This window comes from Amblyomma americanum, chromosome 11 (genome assembly GCF_052857255.1).
Source record: "Amblyomma americanum isolate KBUSLIRL-KWMA chromosome 11, ASM5285725v1, whole genome shotgun sequence".
Classification (NCBI taxonomy): domain Eukaryota; kingdom Metazoa; phylum Arthropoda; class Arachnida; order Ixodida; family Ixodidae; genus Amblyomma; species Amblyomma americanum.
In genome coordinates this window covers 20,054,999-20,073,491 of record NC_135507.1, presented here as the reverse complement: position 1 = coordinate 20,073,491, position 18,493 = coordinate 20,054,999, and the positions used below count along the sequence as shown (strand labels likewise).

General features: G+C 46.4%; 1 protein-coding gene across 1 annotated transcript in view; it reads left to right on the top strand.

Annotated features, from left to right (window-relative positions):
• The first annotated feature begins 1,453 nt into the window (after nt 1-1,453).
• Nucleotides 1,454-18,493, top strand: part of LOC144110457 (vitellogenin-6-like) — a 56,297-nt gene continuing 39,257 nt past the window's right edge. The window contains exons 1-9 of the mRNA XM_077643360.1: nt 1,454-1,610; nt 4,011-4,153; nt 5,223-5,357; nt 7,058-7,195; nt 8,259-8,426; nt 9,547-9,686; nt 12,241-12,427; nt 13,313-13,509; nt 15,927-16,095. Coding sequence (XP_077499486.1) covers nt 1,541-1,610; nt 4,011-4,153; nt 5,223-5,357; nt 7,058-7,195; nt 8,259-8,426; nt 9,547-9,686; nt 12,241-12,427; nt 13,313-13,509; nt 15,927-16,095 — 1,347 coding nt within the window. The 5' untranslated portion in view covers nt 1,454-1,540. The remainder of the gene's footprint in view (nt 1,611-4,010; nt 4,154-5,222; nt 5,358-7,057; nt 7,196-8,258; nt 8,427-9,546; nt 9,687-12,240; nt 12,428-13,312; nt 13,510-15,926; nt 16,096-18,493) is intronic.

Here is an 18,493-nt window from a genome sequence, read left to right as displayed (position 1 = left end):
ATGGGATGCGGGCCGCTTGCACTGCCACTGACTAACCCAACAGTTGAATGGTTTAGTTTGGTTTATGAGGTTTAACATCCTAGAGCGACTCAGGCTATGAGGGACACCGTAGAACACCACCTGGGGTTATTTACTTTAATGTGCACTGACATCGCACAGTACACGGCCTTCTAGCATTTCGCTTCCATCGAAATGCGACTGCCATGACCGCGATCGAACCCGCGTCTTTCGGGTCAGCAGCGGAGCACCATTACACCTCAGCCACCGCGGCGGCACTAACAGTTGAATGTTTAATTTGCTTATTTGTTTTCATAGCTACGAAATATCAGTAGTACATTCGGCATCACATACTTTTTCGGCTAGTTGGCGAAGCATACTTGCGAAATTTCTGGAAGAGAGAACACCGCAACTTAACAAAGTTCATGGGGTAGCACAATCCACTGTCAAACGAAAACCATGCGCTATAGTATGCATGGTAGAAGGTCCTGGATGAATGCCTACACAAAGAAGTTAAACTGGCACACACACATAAGGCAAGTTACTAGCGCAACCACTTGTGAACCACTCCGAACATCTTCCAGACGTTAGCTATATACGCGCGCCGTAGGTTTGTAGCGCCCTCTGTACACCACCGGAATTTATGCAGGACGGAAGCCGTTACTGATATGCATTCATTGAACGGCTACAAAAAACATTGTTTCATGCATGTACTGAGCTTCATCCATGCCGCGTAAACACCCACAACACACAGAATACACTTTATATAACACTTTAATCGCATAGCAATATCGTGAATAACAAAGCATAACCACGATAAAAAGTGGACAACTGAGATGTGCAATACAAAACAATGGCCCCACAGAGTTAACGCAACTAATTCGTATTAGGCCTACCTACGCGCCAGTCGACCGCCATTTTCTTTTCAGATGTCATCTGTATGTCATGAAGAAACGCAACCTTTTCTCTGTTCTGGAAATCACCCGCGACAACATTGTTTTTAAATAGCTACACGTTTTTATCGCGTCGTCGGAGAAGCTTCCATAACAAGAGACATCCCAACAGCATCTATGTGGATGCTCTTGGGATGCTGCCAAGCGCCTAAAACTGATACCTAGAAAGACAGGAGTCTTTCAGCAGTGCCACAGGGGAACCGAGGGCCGCAGATGAGCATCCTTGTCGTAAGCCGACGCCGCGGGGCCTACGACGTCTGCCTTCGGCAATCAGAAGACCTCGCGTCAGCCGTAATCATTGAAACCGGAACCCCACGCCACATCCGAGAGTAGGGGCACCGCTCGTGAAACTCAATCGGCCAGCCTTATTTGAGATTTCTTGGCCCGAAAAGTAAAAAAGAAAGCCACCCGCCTAAGGGCTTTGCTGTTTCACGTTGCAATAAGGCCGCAAACAGCCGTATCACCTTCTCCTCTACAGTAACGCCCCCACTCTAGCTTTCAGCAGCGACAACCGCGCAATCGCAGTTACAGGCCGCAGAGTATTTAAGGACTTCCACAAGGTTATTCGCCTTTGCAGGGATCTTGTCGGAATGAAGAAAAGATCCCGAACGGTCGTCATGGAGGTCCTATGGCTAACGCTTCTCGCCGTGGCTGTCTCTGGTAAGCGCATCATGCAGTGGTGCTTTTTATGTACAGAGTCGATCACACTTGTCTGGAGTACTCGAGAGGTGCCGTCCGGGGGAAATAAAGCGGAATTCTTAAGCAGGTAATGACTTTCACTAATAATGGTTGCGCTGGAGAGCAGCAGAATGGACACGTGGACCGCGCCGGCACCAGCGCCTTACCGCTAGCAAAGCAGCTGAGAAAATATTTCACTTCATTTGCTCCGCAGCACACCGCCCGAGCACTCTGGACAAGTGTGATCGACTCTGTGCTCCCTCCTTCCGGATCTCAGATCAATGCATCTGTAAAGACGCGTGCCGACGAAGATCGAGCCTATTGTTTTCGGGTGTTAGCGACATGCGCCGTTCAACAATGCGATTGGAACGAAGCGCGGCCATCAGTCAAACCATCGCACACACTCGTGTATGCGTAAGAATGTTGCTTACGTGTGTCCGGTAAATTTGGCATACTTGGCGCCCATGCTGAGCAAGAAAACACAAACCCTTTGGCCGTTCCATGAAAGTGGATATTAACAAAGTTATGCGGCACCTTTCTGTATGCGTGAGCGAATCACCAACGAGATCATCGTGTTGTCCTTGTCTTGTCGTCGCCTTTGTCTAGTTGTCCAGCATCGCCTTTTTAGAGTTGTTGCGATCCTGCAAACAATTGTGAAACATTTACCCGCCGCATTTCTTTTGGTCGCGGCGAGCGAATTTCAATGGATGCGAAATCCAAAAACACCCGCGTACAGCGCGATGTCAGGGCTCGTTAAAAAACTGGACATTGGTATAACAAATTAATCCAGAGTGCCCTCTATTACGGTGAATCTCATAGTTAACGAGCATCTTCAGGACACTAACCATACATATCATACTATAACATAACACACCACGCCATACCATCTTTCGGCAGCGTGAGGATGAGAGTGCGATGGACGCCACAAGAAACGAAACACTCCATCTACATTCTTTAATAAACGACCTGCCTTTTATACACGCAACTAAACTTCGGTTCGATCCCGAGCGATCCCGTATACTCGAGGTAGATTCTGTTGTAAAACGATGGCTCAGCGGGTGATGTGACCACACTTTAGGTCAATCGTTGGACCGAGAGACCGCGCGTACTATGTATTTCAACCCCTTGAAAGGAAAACATTTCAGGTATCTTCCTAGCTCCACAAGAACCACCGTGCACTTATTTTTACTGACTTTCGTCAACGTGCTGCAAGTTTCTAACTCTGCATTCACAAGTCTTATCTATTTTTGTTTATTTTTAGACGGTCTTTTTAGCTGAGTTAAAGAAACGACAGAGCACAGGCAGTAACGGTGTTCCTGTCACTTTTCAAATTCTTCCCTGTTTTCTCACACGAATGTTCCCCAACAACTCCGACGAAAATTCTTGTACATGCGTCACAAAAACTTCGAATTTTTAAAATCTTTCGCGCCCTTCTGGACAGATAACTGGAATGATAACAGACATCTTGCAGCCGTAAAAATGGCCGCTTGCCTATTAAGCAATAACTGCTCCCTCAGTGAAGGCTGCGCGTTTGTGAATAAGCAGGAAATCAGACACTGCTCTAACACATGGTTCACATTCATTTTAGGACGAATTGGTCTGGAAGCGGGGTTAACATAAGTTTGTTTCTTTATACTCGTGAGTGAAACGTTTTGACGCCATCTACGCAACAAATACACTTCAATATCAGTTCGTCTCTCTTTGTTATTCTTGTTACGTTCACATAGCAGCTCCTTCGATCTCTTTAAAAATGTCCCACATGTGAGATTTTACGGCACGAAACGGATTTAAGTTGTTTGACGGCGGAACGAACCACTAACTCTACACCTTAACGACGTGGTCTAGGACACTTTTTCCCAATTATTTCACCCCAAGAAACCCGAGCACCATGCCAGGGGATACCTTGTACCCATTAGAAAGCCGGTGGGTATCCGGCAGCTGTGGGGATCGAACCAAGCACCTCCCGAATGCGAAGCGGATGCTCTACTAGAAGGCGAATGTACTTCGAATGTACCAGAAACACAAATATATTGTGTTTAATTTGTTCAGCCAAGATTCCAGCTCAAATCCTATTAACTCGAAAAACAAACGCGAGCTAATGATATCCTATAGGAGAAATCAAGAAAATAAAGTGTATCTGGGATGTGCATGTTACGCGGCAAAAATATTACCACTGGTCCCTTAGGATATTGGAGTAGCCTTCAATTGATGGTAAGCGTAACAGAGGCAACAAATTCAGGTGGATGAATGAGATGAAAAAGTTAAGTTAATTGAAAGAAGGAAAACAGGTTAATTAGAAATCAGTGGGAGAGGCTTTTCTCCTAGAGTGGACGTAGATGGTGTGATGATGACTATGAAGATGACGATGATGGTTCTGCTCAGGCTTCGAGGTGGGCAAGGAATATGTGTATAGACAAAAGGGCACCCTGCACATCGGCAACCCCGAGAAACCGTTCCACTTATCGGGCCTGGCCTTCCGCAGCAAGGTGATCGTCCAGCCCAAGGCAGGCCACACCGTCTTCAAGGTAACCTTTCACAAGGAGATTGATGCACTCTGAGCAACCTCTTCTAACAATCACGCAAAAAGCCAAAAAGTGGGGAACTACCCATAGGCGAGATCCAACTTCTAAAGTAGGCTGGGTGTTCACAACCTTGGTCAGTAGGTTATATGATAGGTTCTCCACCCCGTTAATCATATTACTTCTCCCCCTATCCTCTCTTCCTGTCCCCTCACCTCTTTCATTTCATTTCTCCATTATGCCTGCTATCCTTTATTTCCGCTGCCCCAGCTCAGGTGCTTCAGTATCGATGGCAGATGCCGGGGCTAGCAAGAATCTTTTCCTTCCTTTTTACTATTATTTTTAATAAAACCGCTACCACCACTAGCACCATACCTGTAAAGCTTCGAAACTATTCAGCTGTGAGAACTCGAGTTCTTCTAACCCACCAACAATGTGGAGCTTCAGCAGTGCCCCAAATGACGTTCATTTTGTTCGCTCAACAGTAGAGTACCCCAACTTACAATTTCTCCTCCCGGCTCGTCTTACAACTTTTAAGTGGCACTTTTGATTCAGAGTTCTCAGATTCTAACGTGGAATTTAAGTCAAATTCAGTGCAGGTGGCAAATGCCTTGAGTGCAGTTAATTCTTAGTGTGAAAAAAAATTACTAGAAAAAAATTTTTAGCAAGGGGATTGGAACTGCTGCCTTAAGTGAGCAAAAACGCAACGCTGATCCCTCCTCTTAAAAATTCTAGCCATTGAAGCTATGTCACACTGTTCAACCGAAAACTGTCCACGTTAACAAGGAACGGTTGGAGAATTGATGTCTTAAAAGCGGGGCAGTAATCTAAAAGCTACAAGGTCAGGGTTTAAAATTCGTATAGCCAAGAAGTTAGGAAAGTTAGTATTTAAAAAAGGAGAATTTCTGAGCAGCACCATACAGCTTGGCAGACTGGTTAGAAAAATATAAAAAATATCGAGCATGGTGGTACGCGCCATGACCTCGTTTCAATGGACGCGCTTCTAACTTCCATTCATTAACTGCAAATCGCAAATTATGTGGCCTGCCGCGACTCCCTCACGTTATCTTTACAGATTGCCCACTTTGAAGCTGAGTCGTTCAGATCTGAACACATCGACGTCGCCCATCACGAGTTCAACTACGCGTCGAACGAACACTTGGTTGGCGCGCTCGAACACCCCTTCGCGGCCAAGTTCGATGAGGGAAAGGTACAGTGATCCGTGCTTGCATTGGAGGCGCTGCCGAATTCCGCAACTCTTTTTTAAATTGCTGCTGACGATAAAGTGTTCAGGAGTGAACGAGTGTGTGAGTGAAACATTTTATTTATGAAAACCCACGCCCGGGTTATGAAGCTGTTCTAATAGACTAAACAGGAGTCCAAGAGGCCGCTGCGGCAGCCGCAGGGCTAGGACTTGGGTGACGTGTCGGGCTTTGCGTGTGTACAGATCGGCATGAAGGTCACAGCTCTCCCATGTAAAAGGTACAGTTGAGAGACACCGCGCTCCTGTGTTATAGGTGTGTCAATAAATTGGTCAACCAATCAAGCGGTTAGTGAATCAACCAAAACATTTACATTTGGCCAAATATTTAACGAAATCCCTCAAATTGGAGTAGTCGCTCTACCAAATGCGTTTGGGTGGATGGCAATGAGTAATTACTCCCTCATTACAAACCTACTCCACCTTAGGGGATTCCTCTAAACATTAGACCAAAACTCTTTTCTCTTCGAGTAAATTGGTCACCTCGCTCCCGCCCTACCAAATACTAGCCGTCCCGGTTAGCTCAAGAGCACAGACCTTTGGGCTAGTTGGTGCATTGCAGTTATGTACAAGCGCTTCTTTGTCCCTGTTTGTTCTGCGCTTGTACATGACCGATTAGCTCAGTTGGTAGAGCGACTGCTCCGGTGAAGCGGTGGTCCCGGGTTCGAACCCTGGACCAGGAATAAATTTTCTTTAACTACAAAGTTTCTGTGGAAGCTGTATAGCTTTTCTTTGTAGCCGTATGGCTACGTTGGGTGGATGACAATGAGTAATCACGCCCTTATAACATTTGTGTTCCTCAAAACTGAATTTGTTGTCAGGGACGAAAGCTATGCAAAGCTTGACCAACTCAGAGTCACCACACTCCTCAGAGTCACCAGAGACAAAACTGAAGTATTTTGGAAATAAAGTAATATAAAGTAAAATTCTAAGGAAATCTGATGGAATAAATTTGCCGAGGCTGGTTTCAAACAGGAATAATTAGAGGTAATTTGGGGAGACTGTTGTCATGACCCGAGTCAGGCGATAATAATAATGATAGTAATCTATATTTATCAGTCACTAGTTGTTTTATAATATATTTTAGCAAACCCAGCCGAAAAAAAAACAATAAAACCAGGTCAGAAATGCGACAAAATGGTTTGCAGTTTTGTCGTGACGACTAATTTTTCTTTTGTTTTGTAACATTTTTCTGTGGAACTAGTTTTCCTGTAGTGTGCAGTTCTTTTATTGTGATTTTTCTTCCTTTGGCGCTCTATGTCAAAAGAGCTACTACTGGGGCTAGTTGTAAATGCATTCTTGAAGGTATTGGTGAGCGCTCTATGGGGTTGGGTTTCGGAAAATGGGTCATGCCAGAGTCAATCTCGGTGGTGAGGGTCATACCTAACAGAGTGGCAATGCAGTGCATTTTAGATGTTTCCTTCTAAAAAAAAATACGACACAATTTTCTGTCATCCAACAGACAATCTTCATGTTGCAACAGGAACCTCTGATATACCAAGAATCTACTCTGTTGTTGCGACCAACTTTTTTCCGCGTACCTAATTTGTCTCTATTTACCACAACCTTTTCTGTAGTACCAAAATCGTTTCTGTAGTTAGTCCGATCGCTTGACTGGTCTGATCTGTGCCTCTATCGATCCATATCAGATCGAAGAGATCGAGATCGGCAAGAGCGAGCCCCTGTGGGTGAGGAACGTGAAGAAGGGAGTGCTGTCCCTATTCCAACTGGACCTGGTCAAGGGACGCCACGAGCACCAGGAGGACAATGGATACCACGTCAAGGAGGTAAACTGGTAGTGAAAGTTACCAGGTCGAAAGCGCACAGCAGATGAGGTTTCGATTGACGCTGCTTGTACAGTTAACAAAAGCAGCCTAATAAACCTCTATCGCGCACCATTTAGAGAACTAATTTAAAACATGTGAGATATCTTCCCACTCGTAAAGATTCCAAGAACTTCAAAAGAATGAGATGTCATAGCCTCATGCGTGGCTGCATTTTATGAGAAAAAAAAATTTTCGCATATTTCGATGGGTATATAGGGTTTATCCTCTTAAGGCGGCATATACACTTTGAGGAAATCCTTAGTGAAGGGCTCCGGATGAGTTTCGACTGCTTGGTGTTCTTTAACCTGCCCTGACATCGCACGGCAGACGGGCGCCTTGCGCTTAGCCTTCATTGAAAGCTGAACCGGTGTCCTCAGGCTCAGAAGCCTAGCGTCATAATTATTGAATCACCAAGGTAGTGTACTCTCAAAATTTAAACGGCCAAAACTTCTACACCCTGATCATCGTAAAGGTTTGGGGCCCTAGACAGCGTTCAAAGACGACTGACTAGATGACTTGGTTAACTGGCTGAACAACCCCATAAATAAAGCACCCGTTCGACTAGAGAAATATCGAACGCACAGCGCAATAAATGCTACATCTCATGTCTGTGCAAATATATGCAATAAACAAAATAATTGCGTTAACACACACCGATCGAAAGGAAACAAATGAGGACGAAAGGCCGGGATGGCTGGCGTCCAGCCATGTTACAGGGTAGGCAGATATGTGATGCTTAGAAAGAAAGCTAGTCCTCGGAATAGTTTTACAACGCCGAAAAAATAAAGAATGCACGAATTTTACGACTTCAGTGTGAATAGCTTTATTAAAAATTTGCTCTTTGTGACGGTGTCATACACTATCTCATCCGATGGTAAGTACTCTCTATAGTTTTCTGCTCATGCAATGAAGACGCGGCTACAGTGCAGCGAATCATAGGTGGTAGAAATAACTCGACACCTGAACCATGGGCCCAACCGGAAGCAGAGTGCCAATGAAGTTCTAAATATCTTTGTTCATGAAGGATGGTCTGCATGGCCCCTGCGACACCCTGTATATCGTGCACGAAGAGGACCACGGCCACATCGAAGTGACCAAGGTGAAAAACCTCGACAAGTGCGACCACGAAATCTACGCTTCCTACGGGCGACAGAAGCGCACGGTCTGCGTCAACTGCGAAGCACAAAGGACGGTGAGTGTCTCGTAATGACGGCCAGACAGTGAACTTCATTGAGCATTATTATTAATTGGTTTTTTGTGGAAAGTAAATGGCGCAGTATCTGTCTCATATATCGTTGGACACCTGAACCGCGCCGTAAGGGAAGGGATAAAGGAGGGAGGGAAAGAAAGGAAGAGGTGCCACATTTCCGTTTTTAACGCGCAAGTAATGAGCTCCCCGAAGAAATGACGCACTATCTGTCTCATATATTATTGGACACCTGAACCGCGCCGTAAGGGATGGGATAAAGGAGGGAGTGAAAAAAGAAAGAGATGCCGTAGTGGAGGGCTCCGGAATAATTTCGACCACTCGAGGATTCTTTAACGTGAACTGACATCGCACAACAGACGGGTGGCTTTGCATTTCGCCTCCTTCGAACGCGACCGCAAAGGGGTCCTTGTGCTGTGCGACATCAGTGCACTGCTTAAATCTTTGAGACAAGGCAAGGTAGCCATACTTCGGGATGCCGCAAAGTAAGTGATGGGATTGATGAGATAGGATAGCAGCGGCTGCCTAAGAAGAGAGCTGTTCGGGTATCGGTGAAAATCAACTGTTTGCCTTGCAGTGTATTCGTACCATCTTTGCCAAAATTAACCGAACAGCCGCGATGGCGGCTGGAGTGGCCGAGCGGCGGCGCTGCGGTTGCCGGCTGCGAGTGCAAACGGTTCGACGTACGCCTGTGCCCTCGAGCTTTCCTTCCTTAGATGATAAGAAGTAAGCGGGTAGCATATGCGGCGAGCTATATCGCGCCTTCGGATCGCTGTCGCGCTGTCATACTGGGCGAGGGCGCAGGCTTACGTCAGCCAGTTTGCACTGGCAGCCGAATAGCAGCGGCCAGAGCTTGAGACGGCAGCGCCGCCGCTAGGTTGTGGGCCGGCTCCGGCCGCCAGCGCGGCTGCTCAGTTACTTTTAGCAAAGGCGGCAAAGACGGTAAGTCCGTTTATGGCTGACGATGCCGATGAGGAAGATGATTCTCCCAGCTGTTAAATAAGTATTCCAGAAACGCGTGCTAAGCTGCATGGAGACGCCTGTTTCACGCAGACTTTACATTAGCATGAACTGCTTGAACTCTCTATTTGCTCGTTTTGCGCAGCACCAGCTCTCGGCCACTTCCGAGGTGTACTACGACCTCAAGGGAACCGCTCAACACTACGTGATCGAGCATGCTTGGGCAGAATCGATTAAACTGCTCAAGGGCCACGGCGAAGGAAAGGAGTTCCACGTCATGCTCAAGTAAGCGTTTCCGAAGAAGTAGTTCAACATTCGGGCCTTGGTTAGTAAACCTGACACACAGAGACACTAAAATAGGATGAAAGATGCTACAGCAAACCCCTGAAAGATTTGCTCTTGAGTTTCGAGACCGGTTCGGAATTTCTTCAGGGATGACTACAGCTGCTTAAATCAGCGACTCTTTGAGGCCTATCTGAATGTGGTCTATATCTATTATGAAATAATACTGTTTTCTGATAAAGAGGGTCTTGTCACAAAGCGTGGGGCTTCTATCAGCGTGAAAAAAAATGAAAAGAAAAATGAGTCCCTCATTCCCCCCTCCCCCGCCATCTTATGAAATACACGGCGGTGGCGTCGATCAGATAATGCTTTTATTCTTATTCAACACGATAGAAGACAAAGGGGTGAGGTGCCCAAGGTAGCAGCTACGTCACTGCCGATAGCGTAGTTATGTCGAACAAGAAAGCGAAAAAAATTAAAACCAGTCTCGACGTTACGTATACTCATGAACGCGAGTCGTAGTAGCGAGAAAAGGTAATGCAGCTTCAGCTATAAATTTCTCGCCAATGAAAGTACACTTGGCTGAAGAAGGAACATAAATACAGTCGCGAAATGCCGAACTGCCAGATTTTGGTGAAGATTTACGGGAGCCCAAAAATTAAAGGTAGCAAGCGAGCGATCGAGGGAGTAGGTGGTACAACCATTGTGTGGTACAGCACTGTGTGCGTCATGTGTGCCTCTTCTGTCTGCGTCCGCGCCATTGCGCTGCTTAAAAGAAGTATGAACCACCCCGCACGTCTGACCTTGTAACCGTTGTGCTATGCTCTTTCTTGTTTCCCTTATCGGCAGCCCGGGCGAAGCAGCGATGCTATCAGCAGTCGGCGTTAAACGTAGAGCACGTCTCCGCCGTTCTGACCGGCTGCGCACTCACTTCACTGGGTGAATCCGCTATCGGAGCGCACTTCGATGCTATTTTCCCACCGCGCGCGTGTTCCGTTTAAAGCAAACTATATCCAAGTCATGTTCTCATTAAAAATTTATTCTCTGGCTTTTCTTGGATATACTGATATTTGTACGGTAGCAGAACACGCAATCATCGGCGATAAAATTGGTTTTAAACATCTTCCCACCGCTTTCATTCAAAATCGTGACTTCCTTACCGAAAATAATAATAATTGGTTTTGGGCGAAAGGAAATGGCGCCGTATCTGTATCATATATCTTTGGACACCTGAGCTGCGCCGTAAGGGAAGGGATAAAGGAGGGAGTGAAAGAAGAAAGGACGAAGAGGTGCCTTAGTGGAGGGCTCCGGAATAATTTCGACCACCTGGGGATCTTTAACGTGCACTGAGGTCGCACAGCACACGGGCGCCTTAGCGTTTTTCCTCCATAAAAACGCAGCCGCCGTGGTCGGGTTCGAACCGAAAAGGGCAAGTTTCCGTTTTAAAGGTACTGGCGGCGTATAATTGTTGCCTCTGAGATCAGCGCCCACAAATCTATGTCGACGCAGGGATTTCACTTGCGAAATCGACTGATGATGACGACACCTCTTTGCGTTTTTTTATCATTTCTGTAGTTCGTAAAAGCTTCGTTTTGGTGAGAGTAGCTTCTTTGTTGTTTAAACTAAGTATTCAGGGTGAAAAGTTGGGCTGGTTGGTTACCTTGCGTGATAGAAAAGAATACAGCTGTAGACGAGGACAACGAAAGAACGAGACAGGACGTGCGCTAAGCATCATCTAAATTTATTATACCGGAGACACATACATAGAGTCGAACCTCGTTATAACGAAACGGTTTCTAACGAACTTTCGGATAACGAAGCAATGGCGATTTGCCTTGGAAGCTCTGTCAAACAGGAATTGATAGTCGTAACTACCTTTTGGAACCAACTTACGTCTCGACTCGGCGCGACCACTCCAAGAAGGTGCGCTAATACAATTCTAATACAAACAGTTTTTCTGAATCATTCTTTCCACAAACTGTGAGACACTGGAACTTGTTGCCGGAAAAGTATGTTTCATTGTTTGATAATCGCGATTTTTATTGCCGACTGAATTCCTGAGAATCTACTCCTGTCTTACTATTGTTCAAGCTTTCTGTTACCTTTAATACTGTTCACTTACTGTATTGTTTTACTTTGATGTTAACTTCGCTTAATGTTCTTGTTACTTTTTGTGTGAAAATGAGCACGTTGTTTTCAAACTGCCTCCCATGCGATAATGCCTTCTAGGTGACGTAGGTTTTCTGTAAAAATAAAAAAATAAAAACACTGGCTTCAAAGAAGTAATCGCTGGGCCTCTTTTAAACTTCGTTTTAACGAGGTTCAACTGTATATACATTTTATATGCATATTGCAGGAAACGAAACCGGTATGGCTTCTGAAGTGGTCTATGGAGGATACAGGCTGACTTCTATTTGTCTTCAGTATAGCATTTAACTTTTGGGCTCCTGTAGCCGTGATGGAGCACTCAGTTAAGTGCAAGAATGGGATTCATTAATTAACAGCCGCAAAACTGGGTGAGGAGGGAAACTTCAGCCGCGATATGACAACTTTGCAGCCAGACCCTGGACCTGGAGCAGGAGCACGACGCCGGGGAGGACATTGTGCTGGCCGAGGGCGACATCGAGAAGGAACACTCCCTGGCCCAGGAGTTCCCCGTAGCCCGCGACCTCAAGGATCACGAAGAACTGAAGCACCTGAATGGTTTCTTCGCGATCTTAGGCCGCAAGCCTAACAAGGACTCCGTAAGAAAATTCTCCCACCTTGCCGCAAGAGCTTGTCGAATGTGCGTGTGGGTGTGTGTTCGGAAATATGAAAGAAAAAAATCAAAGGGACATCTGATTGGGTGCTTGCAAGGGCATAGCATTAGCAGCCGTTGATGAATTTACCGGAAGGAACGTCTCTTCCGGTTTAGTGCCGTCACTTGCCTTCAGCTAGTGGGAATTTTATGACTGAAGACGAAATTTGGACCGATGGGGATTATATTCCTATTGAATTAAAAATTTCAAAGTAATGGCGCCTTAACTACAGCCCCACTGAGTGGCAAGCATCTGACCTGCTGTGGCCGACACGTAAGAGAATGGAAAATAGTTGGTGGTTTGCCGGGATGTGAGGAAAATGCGATGATACGTAGGAGTACTTAAAGGAGTTATCTTTATTCAGTGAAACATTTATTGAGCGCTCAAGCGTTTATGGATTTGAAGTTTCATAGGAACAGGCTGGCTGTTACGGTGTGTGCATACCATTAGACGCGGTGGTGGCATTGTCTAGCTGCCAATGGTTCCAATCTGAAAACACTCAGAAAAAAAACGTTACTTTCTACGCATATCTGTGCTGAGCACACATTTCATGACCTGAGCTGTTTGTAAAGAAGCATCGCTGTTCTGTTACATGCACTTTACTCGGTCAATACCCGCTATGTGGTGAAAATAGGCCATTTCTAGTTTTTCTGCTTCCTTTGTCAAGTGGCGTCAATGGCGTGGCATTCTTATCCTTTGCTAAAACTCGCACGTCTCTCAAGTCGTACTGCATTACTTACGGGTGAGGGGTCCCTACGGAGAGAGGGGTCCCCTGTGGCTCCTTTCTGGAAGCATCGATCACCGCGAAAACCATTCCCCCACTGTGCGCAGTTTGTGGACGGCCTTCGGAGGCTGGCGCAACTGGAGTACACCGACGAGGGCATCAAGGAGATCGACATCGAAGGGAGTGGCGGCAAGCTCTTCTTCTTTCTCTTCAGCTCTTTCTCGGCCTTCGACTACGAGCACATCAACGACGTGTACCGCAACCACGTGGTCACCGCACCAGACGACATCAAGGAGAGCATCCTGTGAGTATATGCCTGGTGCCTGGAACGTTCTTTGGCACTGCCAGAAGGACGGCCACCGACGAGGGTGCACTCCGGGCACGAAAGGAGTAAAAAGAGAGTCATCATCATCATCAGCCTTACTACACCCACTGCAGGGCAAAGGCCTCTCCCATGTCTCTCCAATTAACCCTATCCTTTGCCAGCTGCATCCAGCCTTTGCCTGCAAACTTCTTAATCTCATCCGCCCATCTAATCTTCTGCCGCCCCCTGCTACGCTTACTTTCTCTTGTAACCCACTCCGTTACCCTTAAAGACCAGCGGTTATCTTGCCTTCGCATTACATGCCCTGCCCAAGCCCATTTCTTTCTCTTGATTTCGACTAGGATGTCATTAACCCGTGTTTGTTCCCTCACCCACTCTGACCGCTTCCGATCTCTTAACGTTACACCTATCATTTTTCTTTCCATGGCTCGCTGCGTTGTCCTTAATTTAAGCTGAACTCTTTTCGTAGCCTCCACGTTTCTGCCCCGTAGGTGAGTACCGGTAAGATTATGCTGTTGTAAAGAGAGTAAGCTCTCTTTTAGGGCACTCCCTTCACTGTGCAGGGTATTCTTCCAAGCCTGGAGTAGATTTCCATCATATCAAGTGCGTAATCCCTACGGTGTGGCAACAGAAACAAATTCCCAAAATTCAAATTCAAAAATAAATCTGGGGGGAGTTATCGTCTGTGCTTTATATACTCTGTTGGTTCGTCCGGTGTCTCTCTTTGAGCAACGACCTATTGTTATAGCCAAAACTAACTGTTAAGAGGGGAGACACTCTCCAGCTGCACATGCACGGAGATAGAAGCACAAGAGCGACAAAAACGCTTGCTGCGTAACTATGGTGCAACAAGCTACCAGCGCTGAGACAAAGGTGAAAGCGCGAGAGATGGATGCCACATTCGACACAATAATTGTTCGAGTGTACTTGATGTCTATCTCTAAAGCTTTCACCCCATCATTATTTATTTTTGGCAGTACGTCTCACCACGTTCCAGACAAGGAAACACTCCATCTGTCTCTTTTGTATGTTGTGTAAGTGGCGAAATAATCTAAACGCCATACTATTGGTAGCAGTAAGTTTTCACTACAATGTTAAATGGCACCATTTGGTTGCAAATTACATGCATAGGCGTCAGGTAGAAGCGCTTTACCAAGTGCCTCAGTTCAGCATCGAGAAAAGACACTTCACTGCGTGAAACTTCGGTCAAAATGAAACAGTTATTTATTTATTTATTTATTTATTTATTTATTTATTTATTTATTTATTTATTTATTTGAGTACCCTAAGGGCCCATTAGGGCATTACATAGGGGGGGACGAAAAAGTTCAAGCATGAGTGAAATCTGTACAATGTAAATATATGAAGGCATTAGGAACCATAAATAACATCTAGCAGAAGCAAAGAAAGAAAGAAAGAAAGAAAGAAAGAAAGAAAGAAAGAAAGAAAGAAAGAAAGAAAGAAAGAAAGAAAGAAAGAAAGAAAGGAAAGAGTAACGAAGTTTATACAATGTTTAGTAGCGTGAAACACACATAAGAACCTAAAATGTGAAGCAAACAATCAGTACCCATCGGAACACGAGTTTAAGGATACAATCAAATAAACATTTAGATAAACAGCCTACACAGATACATATCAGATGAAGCGGAATGAATTTTACACAATGCCAAGCACTTGAAAACACTGTTTAAGTAAATAATCAAGGAAATGTGGTTTCGGACAGGTTGACACACTCTAAAAAGGTTAGCAGTGCTGCATGAAATGATGATGATTCCGTAAGCGAGACAATGATTGCAGGTAGCGAGTTCCATTCGGCAACAGATAAAACTAGAGGCGAATTTTGATAAGCGTTAGTCCTGGCAAATATAGGTTTTACTTTATGAACATGGTCTGTGCGGGTAGAGATGTGGAGAGCGGGAAGAATATGGGCTAGAGCGAATGCAGTGTTGCTGTGGTAAAGGCTAGGATTTTAAAACGCCCGGTGCCATTTTTTCATGAACCAGTATTGCCGCTGAGCAGTGCTTGTAGGGTTCCTGTCACTTTACTCGATTCGCCCACCCACGAAGACTCGTTGGAACCAAGCAACAAAATGGCTTGAGTACTCTTAATTAGCATCCTGCTTTGCTGTAATCCAGGGTTTGACGGAACGTCGTTCTGGTCAGGTAGTAGCATGGTTGAACAAGCCTTGAGTCACTGACCAATTGTCAAAGAAACAGCTGACATTTTGGAACCCCTAGGAGTTCCTTGTTCACAACAAGGATCCCGGGAACATGGAACCCGTAGTGGTTCCGAAACGTCAGCTAAGTGTTTTTTGACAATTGGTCAGTGACCCAAGACTTGTTCCCTCCTTCTTTGGTATTCCGTGAGTGCATACCTATTTTCGATATGCGTCGCAGGCACGTGTTCCTGGACCTCCTCGCTTCGGTTGGGTTGAACCCGCACATTGCCTTCGGTCTGGCACTGATCAAGAACAACGAAGTGAGCCAGCTGGACGCCCACTACTTCTACAATAAGGTCCAGTTGAATCTGAAGGAAGCCAGCGCAGCCGTCATCAACGACATTAGCGTGAGTACATCTGTGTGCAAGGAAAAGCACTAACACTTTCCAATTCGACGATGCAATAAGCGCAAGTCGCTGCTCACGGACTCACGGATGGCTTGCTGACGCAGGAGTGGCGCCATTAGAAAATGAAAAAGCTTTCTGTGATCTTCTTCGCGCTTTGATTTTCAGGCAAAATTTCTCGTTTAACAGAACAGTCACCCCCCCCCCCCCCTTTCGATCGCCCCAAAATCCGCCCCTGTTCAAACAGCGACCAGTCTGCCCGATATATTCTCGGTCCCAGGTGACGCTGGGGAGGCTTGCGTTTTTACAGATATTTTACTTGCCATTGCAAGGTTGTTTTCCTCTCCACGTTTCGTCTCTTCGCGTTTCTGTTATACAATACGGCCAACAACTGCCAACTAGCACAGGTTCCTATTCTGCTGAAGTTTTCGTTACGAACAAGTCGCAATTAACCGAATCAGAGTTTTTCTCAGATACCATTTTTCCTACTTTAAGGGCTGTATTATATGCTTTATTATGTTTTCTAAATCACTTACCAACTATAAATAATGCCATTTCGAATAATGGGAAGAAAAGAAACATACGACACTCCTCTTTTAGAGTGCATGCAGACGAATACAAGTCTTTTTGTCAAAACATTGGCAATCACCTCCTACCTTGTTCACTTTGATTTGTCAAGAAACCCATCATCATCATCTTCAAACACTTTATTATAAAGAGGAGTTTCGAGCACGCAGGCTCCCGAGCCCCAGCATGGCCCCACTGCACTCAGGAGATTTTGTTCTTGTGGTCCATAACGCTGGCAGCCCGGTCGGTGGCTTTGGTCTGTACGACCGGGTTCTCGGAGCGCAGCAGGGTCTGCCAGTCCTCCCAGGTCTAAAGGTGATCTAGGCCCCGCGGGGGAGGATCCGCCGGGCTTTGAGAGAGGAGACGGAGAGCAGAAGCAAGAGGTTTGGGTCAGATAGTACAGGATAAAGTGAAGAAAAAGGGGTGATAGTGAGAAAGGGTAAGAGTAGAGTGAGAGTGCGTGTAATTTGCACCAAAGAGTTTTCTGTCGAGTGCTGAGACTTGTGGGGGTGGGGGTCTAGCTGACGCAAGGCCTTGGAGGCCTGCGTCAGCTCGCTGAAAGTGTGCGCGCGCTCCTTTGTAAATCTTAGATGGAAGGCCGCCAGAGCCCGGTTTAAGTAACCTCGGGACAAAAGGTTATGGACTCGCTTCCAGGTTACCTGGAGTGCGCCAGCACCCAAATCAGCTCCACGTGGCGGGGCGTGGGTGCACCAGGCGGGTCCAATATGCAAAAGCGGGAACGTGGATTCGGCCTCGTGCGACATTTCGGATTGGAGCTTTTGAATCTGATAAAACATATCGCACTTTTGTGCGGGCAGTAGCGAGGGCAATGGCGGCTTCCTCTTCGGCTTCGGGGGAGGTGTCTCTGGGAGGGGGGGGGGGGGGGGTATCAATGAGGGAGAGAGTGAGATCCGTCACAACAGCGACCACTTCATCGCCCGTGCAGGCTGCGTCTGCTCATACGGCGTCCGGTTCGGAGCCGTAATATCGGTGGAGTGATTTAGCACGAGCTCTACGGCGTTGATCGTAGTGCTCAGGGTGCAAGTTGCGGGGGAGAGGTTTAATGAGCAATTTTTGGTGTAGAGGGTCTTGATATGCAGAGTAATGTTGGATCACTGGCCGGTATCCGGATTTCAAGGGAACACAGGATATGCCGGCCAGTGGCGGTTTGTGTGAGTGGAAGATATTGGGCTTCGCGTTGTGCGTCGGCAAGTTCCCTGATTGTGTTGTGAAGGCCTAGTTGTCAGAGTTGGTCGGTAGGTGTGTTTATGGGAAGGTGTAGGGCGACCCTGTATGCCCGACGAATGAGCGCATCCAACACGTCAACGTCACGGCGAGAGAGGTGCAGATATGGGGAGGAGTAAAGCAAGCGGCTGAGTACAAAGGCTTAAAGACGACATAGGTCTCGCTCTTTCATGCGTCTGCGGTGGCCCGAGACACGGCGGGTGAGGTGCGAGAGTGCCCTTACTACTTGCTTGAGTCTCTGGTGGGGTAGTGGTGTTCTTCCCATCGCTCTACCCACCCACTTGCACCCAACTACTTGTCCTGTCTCTACTATGGCCTCATTTAGGGTCATGGCGTCAGGGCGTAGGCTGAAGAAAAATCGGAAGGTAGAGCAAGAGATTTTCACTTTTCTGCAAGACTGTGAGAGGTGAGCGGAGAACAAGATACCGGTTGCAATCTAGAGAATGAACGGCATGGATAATACAAGACAATGACAGTACGCTGACCGCGTTGTGCATCGGTTTTCTCAAAGGCGCAGCGCGCAAGATTTCTCTAACAGCCACCAATCAGTTTTGAGAAACATTTATACGGACTCTGTTATCTTAATGCT